Source organism: Choloepus didactylus, chromosome 1 (genome assembly GCF_015220235.1).
Source record: "Choloepus didactylus isolate mChoDid1 chromosome 1, mChoDid1.pri, whole genome shotgun sequence".
Classification (NCBI taxonomy): domain Eukaryota; kingdom Metazoa; phylum Chordata; class Mammalia; order Pilosa; family Megalonychidae; genus Choloepus; species Choloepus didactylus.
The window spans coordinates 18,821,133-18,848,659 of record NC_051307.1 but is presented as its reverse complement, the minus strand read 5'-3'; the positions used below and the strand labels follow the sequence as shown (position 1 = coordinate 18,848,659).

General features: G+C 36.1%; 2 protein-coding genes across 2 annotated transcripts in view; both read right to left on the bottom strand.

The window, feature by feature from the left end:
* Positions 1–5,329: 5,329 nt before the first annotated feature.
* CLDN17 (claudin 17) lies at positions 5,330–6,387 on the bottom strand. The gene has a single exon (XM_037825818.1). It carries the CDS (start codon positions 6,002–6,004, stop codon positions 5,330–5,332), a length of 675 nt encoding a protein of 224 aa, XP_037681746.1. The 5' UTR covers positions 6,005–6,387.
* An 11,888-nt stretch (positions 6,388–18,275) lies between these two features.
* Positions 18,276–27,527, bottom strand: part of CLDN8 (claudin 8) — a 29,985-nt gene continuing 20,733 nt past the window's right edge. Inside the window, exon 2 of the mRNA XM_037825502.1 lies at positions 18,276–18,400. Coding sequence (XP_037681430.1) covers positions 18,382–18,400 — 19 coding nt within the window. The 3' untranslated portion in view covers positions 18,276–18,381. The remainder of the gene's footprint in view (positions 18,401–27,527) is intronic.

Here is a 27,527-nt window from a genome sequence, read left to right as displayed (position 1 = left end):
AATTCCTGTAGCACAGAGATTATGAGGACACAGTAGGAGAACATGAGTTACTTCAATTCTTCCATTTCATAGTGACTGGGAGTTTTTATTTGGATTTAAAAATTAAAACAATAAAGCATTGTGCCTGGAGAGTGATTATTTAAAAACCATGACTTCCTGATTCTGAATCTAGGGGAAAGCTCCCACAATTACTCTTGAAATAAATCCATGTAGTCAAGTCCATGTGTTTCGGGGCTCACTGTAACATAGACAATGTCCCTCTATAACCTATCATCTATCTATCTATCTATCTATCTATCTATCTATCTATCTACCAATATATCATTTATCAATCATTTATCTGGCATCTATCTGGCATCTTTCCTCTATCTCCATGTATCCATCATCTACCTACCAATCAATTTTAATACAATTTTATTGAAATATACTCACATACCATACAATCATCCAAAGTATACAATCAATTGTTCACAGTATCATCAAATTAGTTATGTGTTCATCACCACAATTTTTGAACCTTTTCATTTCTCAAAAACAAGAATAAAAAATTGAAATAAAAGTAAACATGAACACCCAAAACTTCCTATACCCTGAATCCCCCCATTATTCATTTACTTCTTATCCCCATTTTTCTACTCATCTGTCCATACACTGGCTAAAGGGAGTGTGAGACACAAGGTTTTCACAATCACATGGTTACAACTTATAAGCTATATAATTATACAGTCATCTTCAAGAATCAAGGCTACTGTATTGCAGTTCAACAGTTTCAGGTATTTCCTTCTAGCTATACTAATACACTAAAAACTAAAAAGGGATATCTAAATAATGCATAAATATAAGCTCCAGAGTGACCTCTCAACTCCTTTGAAATCTCTCAGCCACTGAGACTCTATTTTGTTTCATTTGTCTTCACCCTTTTGATCAAGAAGTCATTCTCAATCCCATGATGCCAGGGCCATGCTCATTCCCAGGAGTCATGTCCCACATTGCCAGAGAGATTTACCCTCCTGGGAGTCATGTCCCACATCGGAGTGGGGGGGGGGGGGCTATCAATCAATTTATCTAGCATCATCTTCCATAGCTATTATCAATCTACATATCATCTATCTATTTCTCTCTCTCTCTATCTACCTATCATCTAGACAGCTATCAACAGTAACAACAACAATTGTTTAAAACTTAGACCAGTAAAATATTTTGTTTAGGATGTTGTGCTGATTTGAGGCTATGTATCCCAGAAAAACATGTTCTTAAATCTAATCCATTCCTGTGGGTGTGAACCCATTGTAAGTAGGACCTGTTAATGAGGCTACTTCAGTTAAGGTGTGACCCACCTCATTCGTGATGGGACTTAATCCTATTATTGGATTTAATCCTTTTGCTGGAGTCTTTATACATGGCATGAACACAGAACACACACAGAGAAAGCCATTGAAGCAAGGAGCTGAAATCAACGGACTCCCAGTAAGAGGAAAGAGACCAGCACAAGCTGCCTGTGCCTTGCCATGTGGCAGAGGAGCCAAGGATCACCAGCAGCCAGTCTTCAGGAAAAAAGCATCACCTTCATGGTGACTTGATTTGGACATTTTCATGTCCTCAAACCTGTAAGCTTATAAGCTAATAAATTCCCATTTTTTAAGCTGACCGTTTCATGGTATACACTTTGAGCAGCCTAGGAAACTAAAACAGAAGGCTAATGCATAATGATAATAAAGAGCAGACCCAATATTTAGCTGTTTTTCTTGTTGCTTTCACATCCTCTACAGTTTCCCCTCTTACTGCTAGTACATTGCAAGGACTACCCACACCACTCCGCTCTTGGCATACCACTGCACAGCCCGTGGGAATCAACCTCCACAGGGTACAGATTGGAGCAGAGGAAGGTCAAGGACTGGATCTGAGGGAAACAGGCCATAAGCAGCCCCACTGACTGTCCATGTGTGCCTCTGCTGTGATCTCACTTTTTCCCAATCATTAGGCTTTTTGAGACTGCCAATGCTCTATTCCCATCTCGGGTGAGTAGGAAATATTATTTTGCTCTCATGGTATTCTAAGTGTAATATTTGGCAAGATTATCTCCGGTACTGTCAGTTTCAATACATCCCAGATGTCTCTCTTTGCATAGTACTGTGAGGGCACCAGGAAAACTCTGTCAACCTCCTGGGCCCTACTCTGGATCAGGACACAAATCATTTCTGCCCTTGGATTCCCAAAAGCATCTGAGAATTTGTTATTTCTCTCTGTGCCATTCCCTAGGACCTGTGCTAGGGAGAGGCAGACCACAGGGTCCCTTGTGCTCATTTAATTAAATTTGTAAACTACAGTGTGTTATTCTTTAAAGCATCTTCACCCATACATGACTGGATAACTTTATGCAATGTTAACTATTTTTTTTCCTCCTTATATTTTCTCTTTCCCTGGTCCCCATTCCAGAAGGTGGGCAGCAATGTATTTCACTGCCACAGTAGACTATGAAGCAAAATTGTAGCATAGGTAGACTCAAAGTTTCTGTCTTTAGTTATGCATGTTTTTATTCTGAAAGCCTAGGACTCTATGAAATCATATAAAGTTTTTTTTACAAAGGAAAAGAAGTAGGGGTTTGTGGAGATGACAAAAAAGTCTTACACAGTAAGGAGTAATTTCCTCCACTCCTCTAGATGACCAGGGACCAGTTCAGCAGGTCGGGTTTTTGGCCACAACTCTGGAAAGTGGTGACACTGGTCATCCAGACCAGTGGGTCTCAGCACTGGCTGTATTGGCATTTTCAAGTGTTCTCCAAGCAATTCTAATATGCATCAGGGCTGCACTCCACTGATTCAAGCAATTCATGGTAAATGAGTCTCAAAAATATGGCCCAAGTATGGCAAAGAATTGACAGAGCTGAGCAGTCTAAAAGGGGCATGTGGGCAGGGGCAACATTCCTCTTCACAGTAACTTGTGGACTGATGATCTTGGATCTACCAGCACTACCTTCCCATCTCCTGAACCCACCACCCTGAACAGTGCTTAACTCTGCATAAGACCCCAAATATCTGCAACATGATGAAATGTACCTAAAAAGTTGTATTTAAATTAAATTATAGAAAATAAAAAAACATTTCTTGAACACCTGGGTTTGTGCTATGAGATTTACATCCTGAAATTGATTAAAAATATTAAAATGTATTTTAGGTGCCCTAGGGATAATATTGAAATAGGGTGGGGGAGGTAGAAATATTTTATCCAAGAGTATACATTGAATAATGAGAGGGCCAATGACAGAATTCTTCATTCCTGAAATCTTGCCCTATCTTCTCTATAGGTAATGTCATCTCCAATAATCTCATGATTCCATCCATTATTACAACTTTTTATTATTTGATCCATTGGCTAGCAAAAATATGTCACATTTATTGAGAAATCCATCTTTCTAAGGCTCATTACTTTTTCTAATGTGACAAAAGTTAGGACAAATTGTTCCATGACAATCCTTTAAGCACACAACTTGCTTGGCTTGACTTCTTTCTTATTTTCCTGCATAAGATAAATGACTCCTTCTGTACACACTTGATGTTAGGCCTTTTTAAATTCAGTCTGAAATAGAAAATTGTAGTACAAAATCAGTCTAAATCATTGATTTTCTTACTTTAATTGTTATTTGGAGTTATTTATGTGGCACTTTTCATTTGTATATTACAAATATTTGTATTCTGTTTAATATTAACCAAGGGTTTGAATTACTGAAAACTTGCATGTGGTTTGTCGGGTGGAACAAGGGTTGATATTAAGATCTAGTCTTGACTTACTGTGATTCAATATCTCAGAGTAACTGAATGACTTTTTAGGCTAGAACTTCATCTCAAATTTATCCCACAGTTAAATATATCAGCATCACTGAACTACGTGGCTTAACTTTTACTATAACAGGGATGAACAAGCAATAAATGTTTGTTGAACACATTTAATATTTCCATTACAATTACATACTGTTTTACAAAATACTTTTTATTACAAAATGGACAATATTTGATAGCTAAAAGTGAACATGCAAATGTTGCTTTGTCGCAAGATATTTAAGATACATAGAAGCAATCCACAGGAGTAGGCTTATTCCACAAATTCTCTCGACATGACCCCTGCTCTACCCCAATACACATTTTTAACCCTGATATTGGTGCATACACATTGGAAATTAAGATTTGAGAAAATGATGCATATAATAAAAGGAAAACAAAATGCCTTGGCTATAATTACTAGATTATAGAGAGAAAAAAAGAGGTATTTATTTTGACCTGACTAATTGCCTGAATCATGACCCCATTTTTGCATTTTACTCTGCGTGTCTAGACCTGACAAATGACTAAAGAAAAAAACAAGGAACAGAAACCATTCCCTTCAACACCCAAACCTCAATTCCCTAATCTGAACCATATTTCCTTCCTGTAAGAAATGAGGATTCATATCCTTCTTTTGATATGTCTTATTAACAGATATTTCAATTTGCTGCTATGTGAAAATCATAGGTTATGAAAGCATATTATTGTTTATTAATAAATAATTGACCAGGTATTTCAGTTTTCTGTTACATGAAAACCATAGGCTATAAAAGAATATTATTGTTTATTAATAAATAATTTTCCATTAAATATAATTTTAATTAGTTTATTATGTCAGTTAGATACTTAAATCAATCTTCTTAAATGCTCTAAGATAAATCAGATTTTCTTTTTTCTCTAAAAAGTATCTAATTTTTAGTGCATTTGGGTGTCTCAGAGGAATGCCAAATGCTTTTGATGGGCATTTCCATCTTTTGACAAATTCAATTAAAAATAACTTATTTAATGCCTACAGTTTCTAAGCTAAGTGCTAAAACAAGAAAAAAAATCACCATGTATTTTTTACTATGTTTCATCTTAGAAACAATTTGGAGGAAATATAACTAAACAGGTTGTATTTTGGCATTTGTTTTAATGCTATGGATTATCAACATCAATATTATTTCTATTTCTTAACAGATACCGTATGATTGTCAAATAAGAGTAGTCAGTCATATGCATCTGCAAAGGATCACAGGCATGCTTGATTTTTACACCATATAAATTGGAGTGAGGATTATTTGAGTCCAACGGTGTCAAATGTGTTTCACACACATAAAGACAGATGTTGAAATTGTCATTTCCATTCCTACCACAGGTGATGAATTACAATCCATGTAGCATTTATAAATTGCATATCAGTTCAAATCTGGTAATAAAGAAAGATCTTCTGTTTGATATACTTACAGTTTCTGGCAGGACTTTATAAAATCATATTGACCATAATCCATAATCTTGGCTGAAAGCAGGCATTAGACATAACTGGTGGAGGTCTTACTAATCATTGTCATGTTCCTTCGTTTATCCGTGTGTGGCACACAGTAGCCTGGGGATGGATATCTGTACCTTTGCTTCTTTCTGTTGCAAAAGCAGTACCCACAAAGCAGACACCCTCCAATGAAGAGGACAGCTGCACTCACCCACCCGAGGAAAAGTGCTCCTCCCAGCTCACGTTTCTGACCTACATTGATGGCTGGGTTGTAGAAATCCCTGATGATGATATTGGCTGTCCAGCACACTGGAATCAGAACACAGATGCCGGTCAGGATGAAAAGGACTCCAGATGTTCCCAGAAGGTACGCTTTGGCCCTCTCATTAGAGCCTGTACACTGGATTTGCTTCATGCCACAGATGCCAATAACCAGGGCAATCAAGGAGAGAGCCACGGCCACACACATGAGTGCCCGAGATGCTTCTAGAGCAGGTGGGAGAGCCAACAAAGAGCCATAGAACTTGCACTGCAGCCTGACCTTGGCTTGTCGGATGCAGTTCATCCAGAGCCCTTCCCAAAGCCTCTCAAAAACAATAATGTTGCTGCCAATAAAAGCTGATACTCGCCATTGAGGCAGAAGGGTTGTGGCAAGAGTCCCAACCATGCCAAAGAATCCAAGAACCAGTCCAGCAATTTGCAGGGGATAAAATGCCATCTTCTTTACCTTGAAGACAAATGCAATCCAGAATGGTAGAAGATGCTGGAGATTCAGAATGCAGTGTGCTCTCCTTGAATCTATAGCAGTCTCTGATGATGATCTCCACTTTGGCTGCCCATAACATTTCAGTCCAAATCAGCAGCAGTGACTGAACTTAGCCTAACTAGAAGTACCTGTTGTAAATGCATACTGCCTTTGTACATACACATTCATTTTTGTATGGATTATTTACTACTCATATATAATTGCTTCCCAGCCAATAAGAAGGCAACCAGAGGTGTGTCAAGAAATGCTGCATTCAACTTTAGTATTTCTCATATTATTATTGTCTTAGCAATGCTGTAATTAAGTGCCAAAGCTTCCATTGTGAATTGCTAATTACAGAGCTGAAAACTTCCTGCCTAAAAATCACTCTGATATAAAAGTGTAAATATACGTGTTAAGCTACAATTGAAGACAACATCAAAATGTTGCCAGTTCTTTGGAGAGCAATTAAAAAACACTTTGGGCTTTAGATGATCTATTACTTTCTTCTAGTCCAAGCCACTTTTCTTTTATATGGCATGTCAACTCTAGCTTAAATGAAGACTTCTAGATAAGGAGAAATGTCTAGGTATTAAACTAGTTTCAAGACTTCTACTAAAACTACAGATACTTAGCAAAGGAGGAATCCTAAGCATAATATTTAGATTTCAGTTATTATTAAGATTCAAAAAGGAAGATAAAAATAAACACTCCTTATAATTGATTTGAATTTATTGGTAACTACACATTACCTGTCAAAAAAACACCTCTTTCTGGTGAAAAGATGTTTAAAAAGTGAACTCTAATTTTTTTTTAATGACCACTTGAAATATAACACATTTATCAAAGCCAGGGCTTGAATTGATTTTTATGGCACAATATAAAAGTGGTTCTTGGAATTAATTAGGCAATTGTTTTAAATTCAGATAACAGTAAACTTTTCAGAGCTGGAAGTTGTCTTTGAAGTCCTCAGGCTTAGGTCCTTTATTTTCCAGATGTGGAAAGTGAGGCTTACAGAGTGTTTTGCCAAAGCTAGCCACATAGATCCAGGAACAAACCAAACCCAAGTCCCTCACTCACCTGCTGGCTCTGTCTATTGTGACTCAAAAACAGGAGGGGTGGGGGGAGATCCTTGGCAAATCTTTTTAAAATTATTGAGACTAAACTTGAAATTTAACACTACATTTTCCAACATTTTCAAAGCAAGCTATATTCTACTGAGACTGTTTCAACATTCAAGAGTTAAGGTGACATCTTTGTCTACACTTCCCTGCCATCACCCAGACACTGAAGGGCATAATCTGGGAAGTGTGGCCCTTTCTCCTTTTTCTTTGGCAGCCCTCAGTGGGGCAACCATTTTGAGGTAGATAACTACTCAAAAGCAACATAGTAAGCATATTCCAGCTGGGAGACCTTATTTGTAAATGTCCCTTTTAGTCAAGCACAGGCCAAAGAGCTGATGGTGGTTTAACACCACCCATATTTAAAAGCCCATCAATCCCATTAACTGAATTAGGGAATATGAAAAACATTGGGCTTTAAAAATGGTTTGTCTCTAGAGATCATGTAGTTTAGGTTTATTTTCTGACTATAATTTTTTGTTTCTTTATTAGCACTATTCTAGACAAAATGAAAACTCCCTCTCTATGGAATGTGAATCATTGAGGAAATAGATGACTTTGTGTAGTACACATTTCCCTAACACCAGCTAAGGATGAAGGGTTTTCTCAGCCCTTTGTTCTGGGTCCCTGAGGCACCCATTTAACAATTCCCACCCAGACAGGAATTGCCAATATCACTGACTTGTTACTCCTAGCACCTCTTACTCATTCTACTTCCTCTTCCTCATTCTACTGATTTTTACCCTACCTTCATTTCATCCTGGAAGTTTCCAACTTGTTCTTTTCCAATTGTTTAATTTTTCACCAGCTAGAGCATGTGGCCTGCATTACAAATAATCAGAAATATGTGTACTTAGAATATGTGTACTTAGAATATGGAGGTGCATCTGAAGAAAAGAATAACCTGAGAAACATAAATAATTCAGGAGATTTTGTTTCTTTCCCCTCACAGCCAAAGCCAATATTCAAAGCTATCTTTTCTTCTCCTTCACATTTACAGGGAGATTATATCTTTCTTCTCCATAATTCCTCTGTTATTTCCTTCAATATCCTCAGGGACCTTTGCTCCATTGATCATTCCCTCCCTTAATTGTAGCTATACCTTCTCCTCTATGAGTTTTCCTTTAGAACATGAGTATAAGCAATTCTCCTCCATTTTAAAATTCTATTTTTCCAGACCACTCTTCCCTGCTATTTATCCTTGTATGTCTGTTGGTCCACATTTCCACGGCAGCACACATTGAAATCTACCTTTCATTACCATTACACTCTCGAATCCTGGCTAGACATATGACAGACTGCCTTGCTTACTTGATATTTCTATGGATTCATCAAGGGAACCACCATCTCCTTATCGAGGCAGTGTAACTTAGTTGCAAAGAGCATGCTCTTTGGAGAGACACATATTTTAGTACTGGCTTAATACCTTAACCATCAATCATGGGCAATTTTTGGATCCTCTCAAAATTGCTTGTACTGAAAAATCAGGATGGTAATCACATCAATTTCAGAGAGTTGTTTCTAAGATTAAATGTACAGAATGCATGTGCACAATCTGGTCCAGAACATCACCCAGGGAAGGTATTATGGATTGAATCATGCCCCCAACCCCAGAAAAACATGTTCAATTCCTAACCCCAGTTCTGTGGTTGTGAACCCATGTCTAAACAGAACTTTTAGAGATGTTGTTAGGGTGAGGCCAAATTGAATCAGTGTGGGCTTTAATCCAGTATGACAGGAGTCCTTATAAGCAGAGGAAATTTGAACACAGGAGTAGGACACAGAAAGAGACAGATGGCCATGTGACAGAGAAAGAGATTGAATTATAGATTGCCCACAAGCCACAACCTGAAAGTTACAGACTTCAGAAAAAAAGCATGATCTTGCTGACATCTTGATTTTAGTCTTCTGGCTTCCAAAATTATAAGTCAATACATTTTTGTTGTTTAAACCAACCATTATGTGGTATTTGTTACAGCAGCCCTGGCAAATGAAGCCAAAATGTTTGCTGTTAATATTTTGCCTCATTTGCCTTTGCTATAGTATCATGCTTACTACTTCCCTACCTGCTCATTCTAAGTCTCCTCTTCCTGTAGGGGCCCTTCACCATTATTTTAGTTGTTGTTTCAGGCTTCCTTATACACCTCAAGTTTCTTCTCACTAGACATACTTTCTCTAGGGAGTCTTATCCATGGCCACAACTTCTACTCCTTTTGTCAGACTACAAATTCTGAATCTGTTATCTTCCACCAGGCCCCTTTCTGTTAATCACCCTGGGGTCTTTTTTTTCCCTCTGTGTCAGATCCTTCAGTTAATAGGACCTATAATAGACAGTGTGATCCTCCACCTAGATGCCCCATTGGGAATGAAGGATTGTTGCCCCAGCTGCTGGGAGAGAGCCCTCAGCTGTCAACCCCTTTCAGGTTTTGCTTGAAAACAGCCATCTAAACCAGCCCATGTCAATTCCTGGGGACAACTCATATCCAGTGACTGACCAACTTGGGGATATAAAGGCCCAACCCCCTAGCCTCAACTGTAAGTTAACTCTGAGGGTTTATCCCAGTTCCAGGGCTCACCAGAAGGTCAGTTGAGGTCTTCATAGAGTCTGAACCTCAGCTTGACTTCTCCCCATGACCAATATTCTTCTGTCCTACTTTTCCTCGGGTATTGATCCCATAAGCACTCCATGTTAAACGTAATTCACATGAATCTCCACTTCAGAGTCTGCTTCCCAGGAATCCAACCATTGATTGACACCACATTCTAATTTATTGAATACATTTCTTCTTCTAACATGGTTGGTCTTACTTCATCCTTTCAATATTTCTCACCTAAATCACTTCAAATAATATCTCACCTAGTCTCCCTGCTCTGATCATGCTCCTCTTCAATCTATATTCTGTTTGGGAGCTGGAAAGAACTTTCTAAATTGCTATCTGAACATGCTTCTGCCTTGCTTAAAGTTTTCAATAGTTCCATCTCCTTCAAACCTCCTAGCATGGCAAAAAGACCAATGCTTGAATTGGTCATTTATTAAACTTTAAAACATCTTCTAACTGTAATTCCATCCCTAGTCCTCACAGAACTTATATTCTAGTGACAGTAATGAATATTAAACAAAGAAATGCCAAAAAAAACCTAAAAATTGTGAAAGAGAAATGAAGAAAAAATAAGGGTATAAAAATATAGGTTATAAAAGAATGCAAACAGTAAAGACCTTAATTTTAACTATGGAACTAAGGAAGGCTTCTCTGAGGAAATACTATTTAAACTATAACCTGAAGCTTGAGTAGGAATTAGCCCTATAATCAGGCAATGAGTGAGATAAAGAACCGCCCAGGCCTGGAGTCTGTCTGGGTGAAGGAACTGAGGCCACAGAGAGCTTGGATATAATGTGAACAAAGACCTTGAGCAAAAGGGGAGTGAGAAGGAAGATGAGAAGCACTAGATGAGGTTGCAAATGTAGGCAAGGCCCTGAAGTGCAGGGCCATGTGAACCATTAAATCATATCCTAAGATTAATGCAAAGCCAGTAAAAAATGTTGAAGCATAGAACTGACATGATCAAATCTGCATTTCAAAAAAAACACAGCATTCTATTTTAGAGGGAATGGATTGGAAGGGAAAATTTGAAAGTGAAGAAACCACTTAGGGGATTATTGCAATAATCCAAATGAGAGATGACAGAGGCTCAGTTAGAAGGCAGTAAGGAGATGGAGTGGAGTGGAAGGATTCATGCTATGTGTGTGAGTTAGGGCTGGAGAAGGTGGGTGGTGGACTAGAAGCAAGGAAAGGAACTGGGCATGTCATAGATGACAGGCATAGATGATGGCACAAACATCATTATGCAGTGAGGTGCTATGGTGATTTGAAGCTGTTATGTACCCCAGAAGAGGCCATGTTCTTTTAATCCATTCCTGTAGGTGAAGACCTGTTGTTGGTGGGACACTTCGGTTAGGTTATTTCAATTGAGATGCGACACCCCCCCATTCAAAATAGGCCTTTGTCCTTTTATTGGAGTCCTTTATGAGAGGATAAAACACATACAGAAGCAGAGAGATGAAATTAAGAGAAGCTTATAAAGAAAAGCCCCAGAGAAGCTAAGAGAGGAAACACAGAAGCTCAAAGAGGAAGCCACTGAAGCCAGAAACTGAAAGCAACGAAACCTGGAAGCAAAGGACCAGTGGATGCCTTCCCATGTGACAGAGGTGTCTTGGATACCAGCAGCCTGTCTTCAGAATCCAGATATTGTCCTGTTGATGCCTTGAGTTGGACTTTTTCACAGCTAAAGAACATAAATTGTAAGCTAATAGATCCCCATTGTAAAAGCCAGTCCATTTCTGGTATATTGCATTCTGGCAGCTTTAGCAAACCAAAACAGGTGCATTGGCTGAGGTATGAGACACTTACGGTAGAGAAACCTTCCAAAAAAAAGTTTGTGTTGCCTGTGGTAAAGAACATAAGAAGTCAGGTGTTTCTGAGCTCAAAGAAACAGAATGGACTGCACACCTATGTAAAAACCCATAAGCACCATCCTATCCATAAATTATCTATGATTGGATCACAGTCAGTGAGAGAAATCTGCTTGTATGGACTTCTGATTTATTCTACCATCATTTCCTCCCAAAACTTTTACTGAAGTCTTAGAGAAATCTAATTAGTTTGAGAGCCCTTTTTGAAAGCTCTCTGTAAAATATGTCAGTTTTACTTGCAAACATCAGCTTCAAGTGAATATGAATGGAGTTTATAATGTCAGAATGGAAAAGTCAAAGAAATCTTCATCTTGTCATATTTCTCTCCCCTTTAAGAAGTTCCCACAATTGAAAAGGTATCCAATACCCTTCAAATCTTTTCATATGTCTATTTTGAAAGATAATGTCTTTGTCTTCCTCAGTGGCCATTTCAAGTTTTACTAAGTATGAATGAATCAAAAAAGTTTTAACTGGATGCCCAATAGAATGATTTGAAGCTGTATGTATATGTGTGTATGCATATATTCATTGTAAATATTTATATTGTATAAATTGTGCAAATTGTATAAATATTATACAAATATTTATATGTGCATATGTTCATATATGTGCACATTTCTACTTTATTATTGCTTGTTTTTATATTCATTCATGCTGTTGCATCTAACTAAAAGACCTTTCCTAATTCCCTTTAACCCACTTCAAACCTACACATTACCTATTTAATTAATTATTCATTGTCTTTTGGATTTTGATCCCAGCTCTAGACACAAAGAAAAACCTTTACTGAATTCTCAGATCTTGTCAGCCTCAATCTTGCACCATCCTGCCATTATTTAGGCGTTTCATAGTAATATGAAATGTTCTCCATAGCATTTTTTACAAGTTATAAGTAACACATTTATAATTGTGTCACTTAAGCCTATTTCCTATCTAGAGAGTAGATCTGATGAGAACAGAGGCTATGTCTATTTCATTTCCCATTAGATTCCCAGTGCATAGCAAACAGCTTGACTCTTCTTTCTGCAGAGTACAATCAGATGACCAAGAAATATAATTTGAATGAATGATGAATTAATTAATAATCATTAATCATAAATTAATTACAGTTTTTCATTTATTAGGCCATCCTCTACTTTAAGATTCAGCATTTTATTTTATCTTCCTAAGTTTTAAATTCATAGATTGAATACTTTTCTACAGAGTTAAAGACTAGATTTATGTAATGGATAACTCTACGTAACAGTTTAAACTTATCTTATTGGTTTAAGCAAAATGCTGTTTTCAAATCTAGGAATGCATTAATGGGTAGTCTAAAACATCTAACTTAAGTTTAGTACCGTTGTCTAGTCAATTAAATTTGTTCTATTGTCTTGCATTACTGCCTCAACTTTCAGCTATTTGAAGGCTACTTACATAGCCTTCAAGTACTGAACGTGAACTACTCTCTGAAACCAAACAGGGAAATCTCAGAGTCTACTCCAAGTATCCACACCTATATTAAATATGTGCTTTCTTGCTTCTGCAAAAAAAGTTGTGTATATGCTATGGAAATATTTGAATTTATCTTCTCTCCCTTCTCTTTTACTCCTTTTGTTTCTTACCTCATATGGCCACCAGAAATAATTTAAGAAGACTTGGAAGAAAATTAAAGAAGTCTTGTGATTAATGAAAGGAAAATAAAGATTTGGGGGGCAAGTTAAAACAAAAGTAGCAAATAGATGAAAATGGCATGAGCTTGACCACAAAATATGTGCCACATTTGCTAAATATTGGCCATGAACTTGACACTAAGTATTTTAAGAGCAATGCAGAGTGTCCGTACAATAAAAGCAAACCCAGCTTTTCATGAACAGTGTAACTCTTCTTGCTGCTGAGCTACATCCTTACAGTAAATACAGTAGACAAATTTGCCCAGGTGTTTCTTATTTTACAGGAGCCAAAATAATGTGGTCCAGGTGTTCAGGTCGTAAACTTTTATATACGTGGATGTCAGCCTTAGCTTCACTTTAGAATTACCTGTGAGAGCTTTGAACAAATACCAGCACATAGTACTCCACCCCAGACCGATTAAACCAGAATCTCTGGGGGAGGTGCCGTGGCATGAGTATTTTTGTTTTTGGTCTGTTTTACTATGGTTGCATCAGTATTTTAAAAGCACCTCGTATGATACTAACATGCAGGCTGGGATCAGGAGCACTGCTTAGAGTTTCCATTCCAGTGGTTCTCAGGTTCAGTGTTTTAATTAGAATCACATGTGGAATTTATTACACCTATCATAAAAAAATTAAATCAAAATAGCTCAAGGTGAGACCCAGGCATCATTTTTTTTTTTTTTGTTAAGTGTCTTCAGGTGTATCTGGTATGCAACTGGGGTTGAGAGCTGCTGATCTGTAATGAATGGATCCCATATCCTTTAGGCAATTTTACATTACTATTATTTCTCCCAATAGAGCTTTTGAGACTTGATAGTGAATTTGAGGTTATGCTCTTTGACAAGAACCTAGAGTGTAAATCTTTTACATTCTGGTTAAACTCATGTTTTATGTGAATAGGTGGTGAAAAGTTTTAAAATAAAAATGATGAATAATTTATTCATCATTTTGCATTTAAACCATGTTATTTTAAAAAATCAGAGGGCATGATATCGATCAACTATAATTGAAATCATCTCATCTGGGGCAGAAGGACAGTGATTCTCAACTGTTACTTAAGTTCAAATACCTCTGAAAAACAAATTTAAGTTTCATTTTAAATACTTATTATATTACTTCAGTTATGTTCAAGTGTAAAGCATGATATAAATTTTTATGCTTATAATTCTTACAAAAAACATAAAACCAAATAATGACAGACTTAATACAAACAAAACTGCACAAATGATAAAACTCAAACTGTCAGCATTACTTTGATTTGGTAGATAATATTGTATTTTTGAAACTAAATTATGGATTGAGATTTACTAGCAGAGAGATAAACATTCATAATTTGTGTTCTGCTTGTCATTTTTTATTTGTTGGACTTCGGGCAGGATGCACCATAATTTGTAGTGTCCATTTATCACTGTCATTTTTTTTTCCCTTTTTAACGATTATATTATTCTTAATCACTGATCCAGTGTTCCAGTGGGCCAAAACATTTGAGAGCATGCCCGTAAGGAAAATACTGGCAGATTTTTAAATACTGTGTTTATTGTATATTTACTTCTGCATATTTACATTATTATAAATGAACTTGTTTTTGTTCTGTTTTATTATGATTGCATCAGTATTTTAAAAGCACTTCCTGTGATACTAACATCTAAATATGAGAAAAATACAGAAATTTATTTTTGTTTGTTTGATATCACATAACTATCTCTGTAAATCAAGAGGGCTAATTATCCTACTGTTCTATATTCTATATTCTGAAGACTGAATTCTGCAGATGTACAATATGCCATTACCACATTTGACCTTTAAAATTTAGAAGATTATTCTGTAGTATATTGTTATTTTCATGATGGCATATCAATGTCTCAGTTTATTGTATGATTTAAAAAACTAAAAACTGACTGAATTTCTCTACATTGAAGATGCTTATTGCAAAAAATGATCTTATCTTCCAACTTGTAAAAATAATTTAGCCAGTAACCACATTAAGCAGACTAAATATGCTTATTTTAAAATTTGAACAAGCTGACCTAAAAGGTAAAAGAAAGCAGACATTTGTTAAATATTTGCATGTGCACACTCCCAGTTTTGGTAATCTCTTGGGTTGATGTGATCATCCACACAATTGCCAATCAAGGACACAAAATCATAGGGCAGCACACAAATATAGATTGTCATCCAGATGTTCCAAGCACAAGTACATCTCTAAATATGTTGTGAACACCCAGGTTCCTATGGATCTCAGTTTAAACGGTACCAATGTACGCCTCTAAACCTCTGTTTCCTCATCTGAATAAACGGGATAGTCAACGGCTACTGCACACAGTTAGGATGAGGGTTAAATGACATAATCACGGTAAATTATTTAACTTGCTGCCTGGCATATAGTAAATACGTTATATTTATGTTAATTTTATAGAAAAAAATTGTTAAAATATGTCCATTTAATAATTATTTTATGACATTCCTATGAGATAGCCTAAACAAATTTATTATTTTTAAGAGACTTTATTTTTAGAACAGTTTTAGATTTACAGAGAAATTGGGAAGATATTAAGGAGAATTCCCATATAACCTTCCACCCCCAAACACACACACACACACACACACACACACACACATGCACATTTTCCCCTATTACATTGGTATGGGACATCTGCTACAACTGATGAATCAATACTGCTACATTATTGTTAACTAAAGTTCATAGATGATTCAGATTCCATTAGTTTTAATTTAACATATTTTTTCTCCCATGGTCATCACATCATATCGAGTGCATATTATCAACATGAGTGCATATTATCAACATGATTTATGATTGCTTGATCACATGGTTGAGATAGAGTTTGTCAGATTTCCACACTGTAAATTTACTTTATCCCTGTGCCAGTTTGGATATATTTATTATGTTCCCCCAAAAGCCATATTCTTTAATACAGTCTTGTGGGTACAGATGGATTTATCTTTTTGATTGGGGTGTGACCTCTTGACTGAATGTTTCCATGGAGATGTGACTCATCCAAATGCGGGTAATACCTTTGATCAGATTATTTCCATGGAGATGTTACCAGCCCATTCAGTATGGGTCTTAATTAAATCGCTGGAGCCATATAAGAGCTCAAACAGAAGGAGCTCAGTGTTGCAACTGACAGAGACATTTTGGAGACAGCCGTTGAAAGCAGATTTTTGCTGACACTTTGGAGATACTAGCCCAGAGTTTGCTCCAGAGAAAATAAGAGAGAACAAAATGCCCAAGAGCAACATTTTTGAGAGCACCATGTTGAAACGCAACCTGGGAGCAAAGAACCAGCAGATGCCAGCCACATGCCTTCCCAGCTGACAGAGGTGTTGCAGACGTCATTGGCCATTCTTAAGTGAAGGTACCCTATTGTTGATGCCTTAGTTTGGACACTTTTATGACCTTAGGATTATAACTTTGTAACCAGATAAAACCCTGTTTATGAAAGCCAATCCATTTCTGGTGTTTGCATAATGGCAGCATTAGCAAACCAGAACACCCCCTTTCCTTCTTTCCATACTCTACTCTTTGGGAAGAAGTCACTATTCACAAACTACCTTTCAGAAGTGAGGAGTTATGCACACCTGCTTTGAGGGTGGAGTATCTATATAAATTATTTGGAATTATTCTGCATTGGAGATTTGCCTCTTTTTGCCATTTATTAATGCATTCAGTAATTTATTTTTACCAATGGACTCATGGTTATTTATTTTATACTTTTGATTATAATTTAAAACAATTTTATTTATTTTTTGCTGAAATTGTCTCAGGTTTGGCCATTGGGAGCTCTTTTTGTTGATTCCTGTGCCCCTTTAAAATACCATCAATATTTTGTTTTGTTTTTTTTTAGTTTGTTTCTTTTAGCTCTTCCTTACTTTCTGGCATAGCAAGATGCTACAGGTTCATCTTGCAGATTTCCTGCCCGCGTCTTAGAATCAACCATTTTTCCATGAAGCACTGGCTTCTTTTGTTGAAGAATGGTATTAAGAATCAAGATCTGGGTTTTGGGTGTATTTGCTGCTACTGCAGTGTTATTTATTTTAGGACCTTTCAGCTAACATAGCAAAGAAATATATATGTATGTTAAATCATGTATACACAGACCCACAACACAGATACACACACACACACACACGTATTTCTATATGTATCCATGTATATCTATATTAACCTAAGCATGAAATCAAACTGATGTATCCAACTCTAATTCATCACCAGATTACCACATGGATCATTCTAGGGTCCTCGCCTGGCTTATCTGTAAATTCCCATTCCATCAGTGAGAAACCAGGATCCAATCATCTGCCATCCATTTACTTATTTGTTCACTTCCAGTATACACTTGCAGTTGTATCTGAATTAACCCTGACCCTCATGGGAAACAGTTCCTCAACTTGAGTACAGTGTTTATGTGCAATTCCTTTTGCTTCTAATATTACAGGCTTTACTCAAAGTTACCTAAATCAACAGATTTTCTCCCCCTCCCTGCAGGCAGGTTATTCTGTACATTTGTAATACAATTAGATCTCTTGTCACAGTGTGCATTCTTTCCTCATATCCCCCAACTTCCTTTATTTGTTACTGTTATTTCTTATGTCTTTCCAGATAACCTAAAAATCAATATTATTTTCACTAATAATTAAACAAACAAACAGGAGCTCTTTTTGTAAATAGAAAGAGATTTAATGGCTTGTCAAAGGTGGTATATTTGGTCTAATGTAAGATCACCACCCAGAATTTCTAAGGCAGGTGTTTCTAATGTAGAATATTCAATAGACAGTTTCAAAAAGTAACTTGGAGATATATAAGGCTTTTAAGCTGTCTTTATTTTCCTTCCATATTAACTTCATTAGGAAGTTGAATTTCCTTTCTTTAATGGTGGTGTTCCTTGTGGTAGTCTCCTTGTGACAGACGAGTTTCCCACTGAAAGAAGTTCTGGCTATGGTAGCGTGTCAGCCGTGTCGGAGTGCCACGACCTCATCCTTCTGTGCTTATAACACAAGAACATTGTACTCCGTGACTATATTTTCCTATATTTTCAATGCCCTAGCTCCATTTTAAGTATAACTCAGCAATCCAGGTATTCATTTCCAATCCGCTGGTCTATATGGCAGAAATTAGAAGTGGATTTAAGATAAGAACAGTGGATTTAAGATAAAACATCTCCAAGTGATTAAAAAAAAACTTTAAGTGATTCAATAATATATAGTCATTGTAAAACATTTAAAAAAGACAAATAATTATGAATAAGATTATAAAAATCACCCATATTCATCACTGCATATAGCACATATTTCCATCTTGTATTTATGCCTAAATATATTTTTAAAAATAAAAAATGTGTTAATACACTAAACACAAATTAATATTTAGCTCCCTTATATGCAAGTTCTTATAACATTTCATACTTTTTATACACACATATATGCCTTAAGTCCTCAAAGCATTGCAATTATTTATTTATTTTCTGAATACATTCAATGAGGGTAGGGACCTATTATCTTATTACGTGCTGTCTTTCAAGCAACAAGCAAAATATCTGTCATGAAAGTTAGTGCAAAACAAATATATATTGAAAGAAAAAATGAATGAATGGCCTGATTATTTCAATTAATAATATATTAAAGTGTCTTTTAATTTCATTAAATATCTTTCAATGAAATCATTTTTAAAATTGAATAGCAATCTTTTTTATGACTCATGTATATAGATTGTTATGGCTTAAAGTTAAAGTATATACAGCTGTGCCAGTTTGGATGTATTATGTCCCCTAAAACACCATTATCTTTGATGTAATCTTATGAGGGCAGACGTATTAGTGTTGATTAGATTGGAATCCTTTGATTGAGTGTTTCCATGGAGATGTGACTCAGTCAACTGTGAGTGAAATGTTTGATTGGATAATTTCCATGGAGTTGTTACCCTGCCCATTCAGGGTGGGTGCTAATTGGATCACTGGAGTCATACAAAGGATTTCACAGACAGAGGGTCCTCAGAGCAACTGAGAGTGACATCTTGAAGAGGAGCTTCAGCTAAGATAGAACAAAATGCCTCAAGAGCAACATTTTGGAGAACGCCATTTTGAAACACAACCTGGGAGCAAGCAGACACCAGCTATGTGCCTTCCCAGCTAACGGGTTTTCCGGACACCACTGGCCATCGTCCAGTGAAGGTACCTGATTGTTGATGCCTTTATGGACACTTTATGGACTTAAGACTATAACGGTGTAACCAAATAAACCCCCTTTATAAAAGCCAATCCATTTCTGGTATTCTGCAAAAAAGGCAACATTAGAAAACAGGAACAACAGCTTAAAGGTAAACTATATAACACAGCTGATATGATACTTAATATATAGCAAACATTCAAGAACATATGTTAACCAATCTCCTTTAATTTGCTTCCAATTTTAAAATTCCTTAATTATCCTTTTGAGTATCTCTGATAATTTTCTTAGACTTGTAATTATCAGATCAAATAATACTAGTATTGGGCAAGTTTTGGGGCCATATTTTAAAATTAATTTCCACCATCAGTGTTTGGAAGTACCCGTTACCATATTTCTTTACCACTACTAGGTTATCCTAAGAAAAAGTTTAAATTATCATGTGAAGTAAAGTATGTTGACTCTTTGAATTCACATTCCTTTGATGACTGGTGAATTTAAACTGTTATTGTCATGCATCTCTTCGCCATTTTAAAAATTTTACTAATTTTTCATTTTCTTTGCTCATTTTTTATTTTGTGCATATACTTTAAAATTATTGATAGTAAATGTTTGCATATTAGAAATAACAATATTAAATCTACATTGATGTTCTAAATAGTTGTATTTGTTGTCCACTTTTAATTTTACTTATTTTTATGTACATATTTAACTGTCCTGATTATTACAGTTAAATCAGTTAATATATTCCTTTACGCTTTCCACTTTCATTGAATTCTAAGTTAAATTTTTCCATAACTATTCCATAACTGTTAAGAAGGCTCTTATTTTTGTATGGAACTTTTAATTCATTGATCATTAAATTTAGTGTACGGTGTGGGATGAGGATTTCATTCTGATTCTTTTTCCACATGGTTAGCTTACTGTGTCTACATGTTTTATTGAATAAGCCATTATTTTTTCATTGTTTTAAATACACTGCCTTTATCCTATACTGTGGTACGCAAAATAATGGTACCTCAAAGATATCACATCCTAATCCCCAGAATCTGTGAAAATGTTAAGTTACATAGCAAAGAGGAATTAAGGTTGTAGATGGATGACCTCAAAATAGGGAGAGTGTGCTGGATTATGTGGACTGTTCTTAAAAGTGGAACAGAGGCAGAATAGGAAGGACCAGGGAGATGGCAGTGTGGAAAGAACATATTGACATTGCTGGCTTTGAAGATGGAGGAAGGGGTCACATTCCAAGGAATGCAGACAACCTCTAGGAGCTGAAAAGGCCAAAGGAACAGATTGTCCCCTAGAGACCCTAAAAGGAATGGTGCCTTGCCAATGCTTTGATTTGAGCCCAGTGAGACTCATTTTGGACCTCTGACCTCCAGAACTGTAGGATAGTAAACTTGTATTGTTTAAGACACTTAATTTGGGGTGATTTGTTGCAGCAGCTATAGGAAATTAACGTACTTCCTGTGTCAAATTTCCCAGTGCTTGAAGCACCCAGTACCTTGCAAGTTTTTCAACTTCATGCATCCTCTTGGTGACCTCTCCATCTGTATGGTTTTAAAACCATCTCTAAATCTGCATCTTTAGGTGCAGCTACTTCACTGAACTCTGGACTCCTTTACCTAACTTTCCTCCAGAGACAGATACAATAGACATCTCAAACATAATTTGACCATAATCAAACCATTGATTACCCAAACTTCCCCCAAATCATCCCTTCCCTGTCTCAGTAAAGACAATCCCTGCATGCTCTATTGCACCATAAACAACAACAAAAAAAATGGAGGCATCCTTAACTCACCTCTTTGTGTTACGTGCTACCTCCAACACATCAACAATGCTTATCAGTTCTACCTTCAAATCATAATCTCACCATTTCTCACTGCTGCCACCCTACCTCCCAAGTCCAAACCATCTAACTACTGAAATTGTTTTATAATCAGTCTTACTGCTGCCATTTTGTCCATTACTATTTATTCTCCACGTATCATTTCTACCTCCTGCTCCTTCTCATGGCTTTGCATCACACTTAGAATTAAATCCAGCATCTCTACAGTATTTGGTCCCTAGTTACTCCTTCAACTCATCTCCCACTTCTCTGGCCCCAAAGATGTCTATGTTCTTCCTTCAGATTTTTATGGGGCATCCTCTGTGTTTTTTGAAAGATGTTCAAATGTTATCACTTAAAAGATTTCCCTGACTAGTGACAAAACTGTCTAAAGAGGAAGTCCTCCCTCCATCATTCTCAATTACTTTACCCTCTTTTATTTGTTTTGAAATTACTTATCACTATCAGACAATATATTGTGAATCTGTGTGTTGATTTTGTATTATCATTCTGCCATTCTAAGTGTGTTCTAAGAGATCAAGGACATAGTCTCTTTTATGTAGGGATACATTTCCAGTATTTAGATGAGTTCCTGAAAGATTGTATGGATTCAACAAATAGTTTTGTAATTATTTAATTAATGAAAAACTGTTTTATCTGTCTCTTGGTCACTCCATTGGTGAGAGAGGTATTTTCACCTTAGGGATTTGGGATGCCACAACCCACAACATCTGACACTGGAAAAATGAGATTGACAGCAGTTTATTAGTCACGTACACTCACAATCAGGGGTAAGAGGACACCACATGCCATGCAGGGTGACATGGGATTTGTACCCAGCAACAGAATGAAGAGGCAGGAGCTATGGGAGCCAGGCTTTTTAGTATCAAGAGGGTTTCCGCAGGAAGATGTTTTTAGTGTGTTTGAATAATTCCACGAGCTGGCAGAGAACGAAAGCCAGTCTCTCAGGGATAAGCAAACCCTGTGCCTTGTCCCTGTGATAAGGAATGTTGTTGGGCCAGAGGATCTCATCCACAGGAGCAGGGTGGGCAGGCTATTCAAGACCCTCCTGGGTTTCAGGTGTCAAGGCAGCACACAACAACAATTTTAGGACTTACACTGCAAAAAACATACTTGAACTATTTCTGGATTTTATACAGACATCTTCACAGATACTTATATATTTTAATTTGCCAGGGACCCATTCACATTCTTTGTCTGCCTTTATAATTAGATTGGGCTGAATTTCTTTTTAGTCTATTTTCACATTAATAGCACAATGTTTTAATTATTGCAATTTTATAAAAACAGTTTTTAAAAGGATCTCTACACTATTCTACTTTAACATTATTCTTGGCTTTTTTTGAACCTTGTTAAACTAACAACAAAAAATGACATTGGTTTCCGATAGGAAATATATAAATGGAAGGATCATGTTGGGGATGATCCACAATTTTAAAATATTAAATGCTCGTATCAGTTTCTTAATTTCTACCACTTAGTAATTAATTATTTTGGATAGTTTGCATTTTGTTGTTTTTTGGTTTATTATTTTATCCCTAGGTATTTTACATACTGGTTACTATTATGAATTGAGTCTTTATCTACTATAATTTTAAAATTTAAAATAAGAAAAAATAGTTTTTATGCACTTATTTTGCTACTAGCTAAGTTTCTTAACTTTCTGCTTAATTCCATTATCTACATTTTACAGATGATGGAATGAGGCAAATAGAGACTAAATTTTTTAACACCATATAGCTGACAATGTTCAGAGCCTGGACTCAAACTCATCTCACTTTAACTTCTACACTTTCAATATTTCCTGCTCCAGTAAGAGGTCTCCAGGGACTGTGTCATTTCGTAGTTGTCCTCCATAGAATCTGTTACAATGTACAACAGTGGTTCTCAATCAGGTAAGATTCTGTATTCCAAGAGACATCTGGCAGTATCTAAAGACATTTTTCGTTGTCACGACTGGGCAATTCTACTGGCAGAGATAATGGCATATTCAGAGATAATTATCTAGTGGATAGAGGCTGGGGATACTGTGAAACATCCTCCATTACTCAAAACAGGCCCCCACAAGAAAGTGACCAACAGTTAACTAAGCCTTCAAATGCGCCATGCAGATATGTACTGTAATTATCCATGTGTTCTTTGCATTATGAGTCATCACTAAGGCTCAGAATAGTCCTATGGGGTCGGTATTATCTGAAATTATGTTTTAATTTCAGAAGAGGATGCTGAAGATGGAAAGTTAGATATAGTGTTACCCAATGAATAGGTAAAGCCGAGATTCAATCTCAGCCAGTGTGACTCCAGAGCCACAGTTTACAATACTGTACACTACCTTAATTTGTTGCATTTAATTACACTGAAGCTCAGGTGTCCTTCAGCTCTAAAAGTTTATGAATGCATCTTACAAGAACAAATTAAAAACCAATAATAATTGGAATTTAATTATTAATTTAATTGCATAGAGATAGAAAAACTTCCATCTCCTGGGTCGCTTCGTTCCATTTTTAATTTGAAAGTTAATATTTCACAATGAAAGATTACAATATAATACAATTCTCTACCATCTGAGTTCAGTGATTTCACCTTTTTATGGGGATCATAAAAGCTGTTCGTGAGGACACTTGAAGCTTTATGTAATTCTGCCCAACTGTATAATAATATAATGCATATTTTACATTGTTACATGGATAAGAAAAAAAGAGACAGACACACCTTCTTCTAGGAGAGAAAACCCATAAAAGGATGTGATTCACTGAGATCCTTTATTATGCATGATGTCACAGTACAGATAAATTTTAATAAGAGGACACATAATTGTATAATGACCTGAGGAACAAAGGCTTTATACAGGTTATCTGACCTTACAACATTCTCAAGAGAGAGGGAAGGAGCAGGTGCTAGATCTATACTTGTGGTGGGAAAAAATGAAAATATAGAGCAGCTCAGTGTCTTGGCCAAAGGCACCCTGTAAATCAGTAACAAGAAAAATGTTTTTATTTTCTCTGCTCTTGAGCACTCTTCCTTGAACTAGTAATTCCTTTGTGTGAAAGAACAACTAATACTCTTTGCAATTCTAACACTTATATTTTCAAGTGTCTTGTTATAAGAATAGTTATATTCTTATATATTCTCCAATGGCTGAAAGTAAATTTATTTAACAGATATATATATATACATGAATGTATGTATAAATTAGTAACAATCTATTCAGTCCCATGAAAATTGCCTGCCTTCAAGGAGCTTATCTACCTGAAGAAACAGGACAAGCATTACATTTGACATGATCAACTGATTGATAATAAGAATAGCTTTATATATTAAGATATCTCTTCAACCTTGCAGTTGATGTGAATTGTCTCATCACAACAACCAGGGAGTTAGGTAACATTCCCATTCCCTTTATACAGATGAAAAAACAAACATACAGAAGTTAGATGAGCTGCCTAAGGACATAACAGGTACCTGGAATAGGAACTCAGACAAGGAGACTCCAAAGCACACTCAATCACTACACTGTCCATATAGACTTTGAAACTGTCAAGTATTGGAGAAAATGAAAGATTAATGTCCACAGGAATCACTGGCAAATACTCATTAAGTTTGAGGGCGCAAGCTGGTTCTTTAAAAATAAGTAAGATATGCCTCATTCTGTGGTCCCCACCTGGGGAAATACCATCTTAGGAATATTTGAAAATGTTTGTGTGTGTTTGGCAAGGTGGATTTTGTTAGCCACAATGATTGGGTGACATTGCTAACATTTAATAGATGGAGGACTGCTAGTTAGCCTTCCACAAAAGGCAGTTCTTCCTGCACAAAGAAGCACTGTCCTGCCTGCAACTTTTGAGTGATCTTTTGGAGAGTAGCTGAAAAGCTTTTTATGATTGTAAGTGTAGAACTCAACTCCATTCTGTATTTAAATCCAAACTATATTTTTATTTTAATGCATAGTCCAGGAATGCAATAACCAGTAAATCAAGGGTAGGTTGAATTTTGTCTTATTTGGAACTTATATAAAGAGTTAATCATAATTAAAAATATCATATTACCCATGGCAATGGCATTCATGAAATTTAAGTCAAAATCTAACATCTATACTAACCTGTCTTTGTAACTCTCACGTCATCAGTGAATCCACATATTAATGCATGCATCTGACTAATTTTTACATCTTTTAGAGCAGATGTTCCTATTAAACTATATAATGAAATGCATATTCTGTTTAATAAAAATTACTCTGTTTTAATGCCCCCCTTATATCCATTATAATAGAGTAGCACATGATACTGGCACTTTAAATTGATTATTTTCTATCACCTGCGACTTCCATTCTAGAACAATCAAGGGGCGTTGCAAAATATTTGTTATAAAAGGAGGCCTTCAGTTTGATAGAGCTGAATATACAATCCCAAATTCCAAAACACATAAAGAAACACATCACAATATGTGAGAACTGGAAAAAGGAAAAAAAAAAAAAAAATGCAGAACTGGGTCTCCAAAATCTTGACGTTGATACCATTGGGAACAGAATATAAAAATAGACTTATTTATAAAGGAAAGAAATGTAAACTCAAATTAAGGGGCAACAGTTTATCAAAAATGACCAGGTGTATTTGAACTGAAACAAAAACAAATAGAACTTGAAGATAAATTAATACTGAATATTTGGGAAATGGGTTTTATAGCAGAGTAAAGGAATTAGCCCACAGGAAGATATATTTGTAGTATTATTCACATATAGCAAAGAAAGAAAGAATATGGAGAATATGAAAGAAAGTTTGAACATTATGGAAGATAGAAATAGAAAGTCTGATGTAAATGTAATTGGAATTGTAGAGAAGATAATACACAGAATGGGGGAAAGGACATATTCAGAGATAATGGCTAAGAATTTTCCAGAAAGTGATTTCAAATGCAAGTAAAATATAGCCCCAGATTTACAGGGTGATAGAATAATTGCCCTACAATATTTGCACTTCTTATCTCCGGAGTCCATGAATATGTTACCTAACATGGCAAAGGGGGCTTTGCAGATGTGATTAAGTTAAGGATTTTGGGATAGGTAAATTATACTGTATTATCTTGGTGGGCCATTGTAATCACAAGAGTCCTTAAAAGCGGTAGGCAAGAGGGACAAAATTAGCAAAAGGAAATGTGGAATGGCAGCAGAGTTTGGAGTGATGTGATGGGGCTACAAGCCAAGGAATACTAGAAGCTGGAAAAGGTACAGACGCAGAATCTACCCTGGAGCCTCCAGAAGGACATGTGATCCCTCCTGAGGTTTCAAGGAAACAAGGGTGGTTAGATTTTATTGTTAGTGCAAGTCAAGAGGAAATGGGATTAGAAAGGTAGATCTCACCTATTGCTGGATAACAGCATAATAGGGCAGCTCTGATCATTTAGTTCTTTTGATCCAAAGGTTTTGATACTACTAGCGTGGCTTAGGGAAGTGTCTTCTTTGGCATTCATTGTCCCAGGTCCACATTATGTATCCAAACCAACTTTCTGATCTAAATTGCTTTTATAACCCTTCATTTAGACTCAATAAAATTAATGCATCCTGTGCTTTTCCAGCTCCATGCTTTTGAAAAGGTCTTCAATCATTCATCTTTACCCGAAAATTTCCAAATCATCATGCTGCCATATCTCCAAATGTTTATCCTCCAGCCCTCATCTCAATTCCATCAAATTCATGAAAACTTTCCTGCTTTTCTCTCCTACTCATCCCCAAATATGATCTATTTTCTCTCTCTCCAGCAAACTTGCAAGCACTTTGTCCTTCTCTAATGTCAGTATGCCCCTTTGGATAACAGTCCAATCCTTATCCCTTGAGTTAAACATCTTCGATATAGTATCTTATTCATTCATTCAACTTTGTCTCTTCCTTAATACCTAAGTTAAATTTAATACAAGAATATATTGAATTAAGTTTCTTTTGAAAGTAACACTAATATAAAACAAAGTATGATAAGAAGTTCAGTAGAAATACAACGTGTTATTTTGTATATCCCTCCATTGTTACATCTCAGGCATAGTAAATAATGCCCCAAAAGTTTATGGCTAAATTTACCAGTCCTACAAAATCACATCCATAGTCCAAGATAAGTTTTTCCACCTATCAGACAAAATGGAAATTAATTTTAAGGTATTTCAAGCGCTGTTCTTTTGGAGAAACACAGGTGAGCCTTATTCTCCCAGGCAAGCTGGCACC

Coding starts and splice junctions, on each gene's coding strand:
- CLDN17 (XM_037825818.1), bottom strand. CDS start 6,004: ATGGCATTTTATCCCCTGCAAATTGCTGGACTGGTTCTTGGATTCTTT.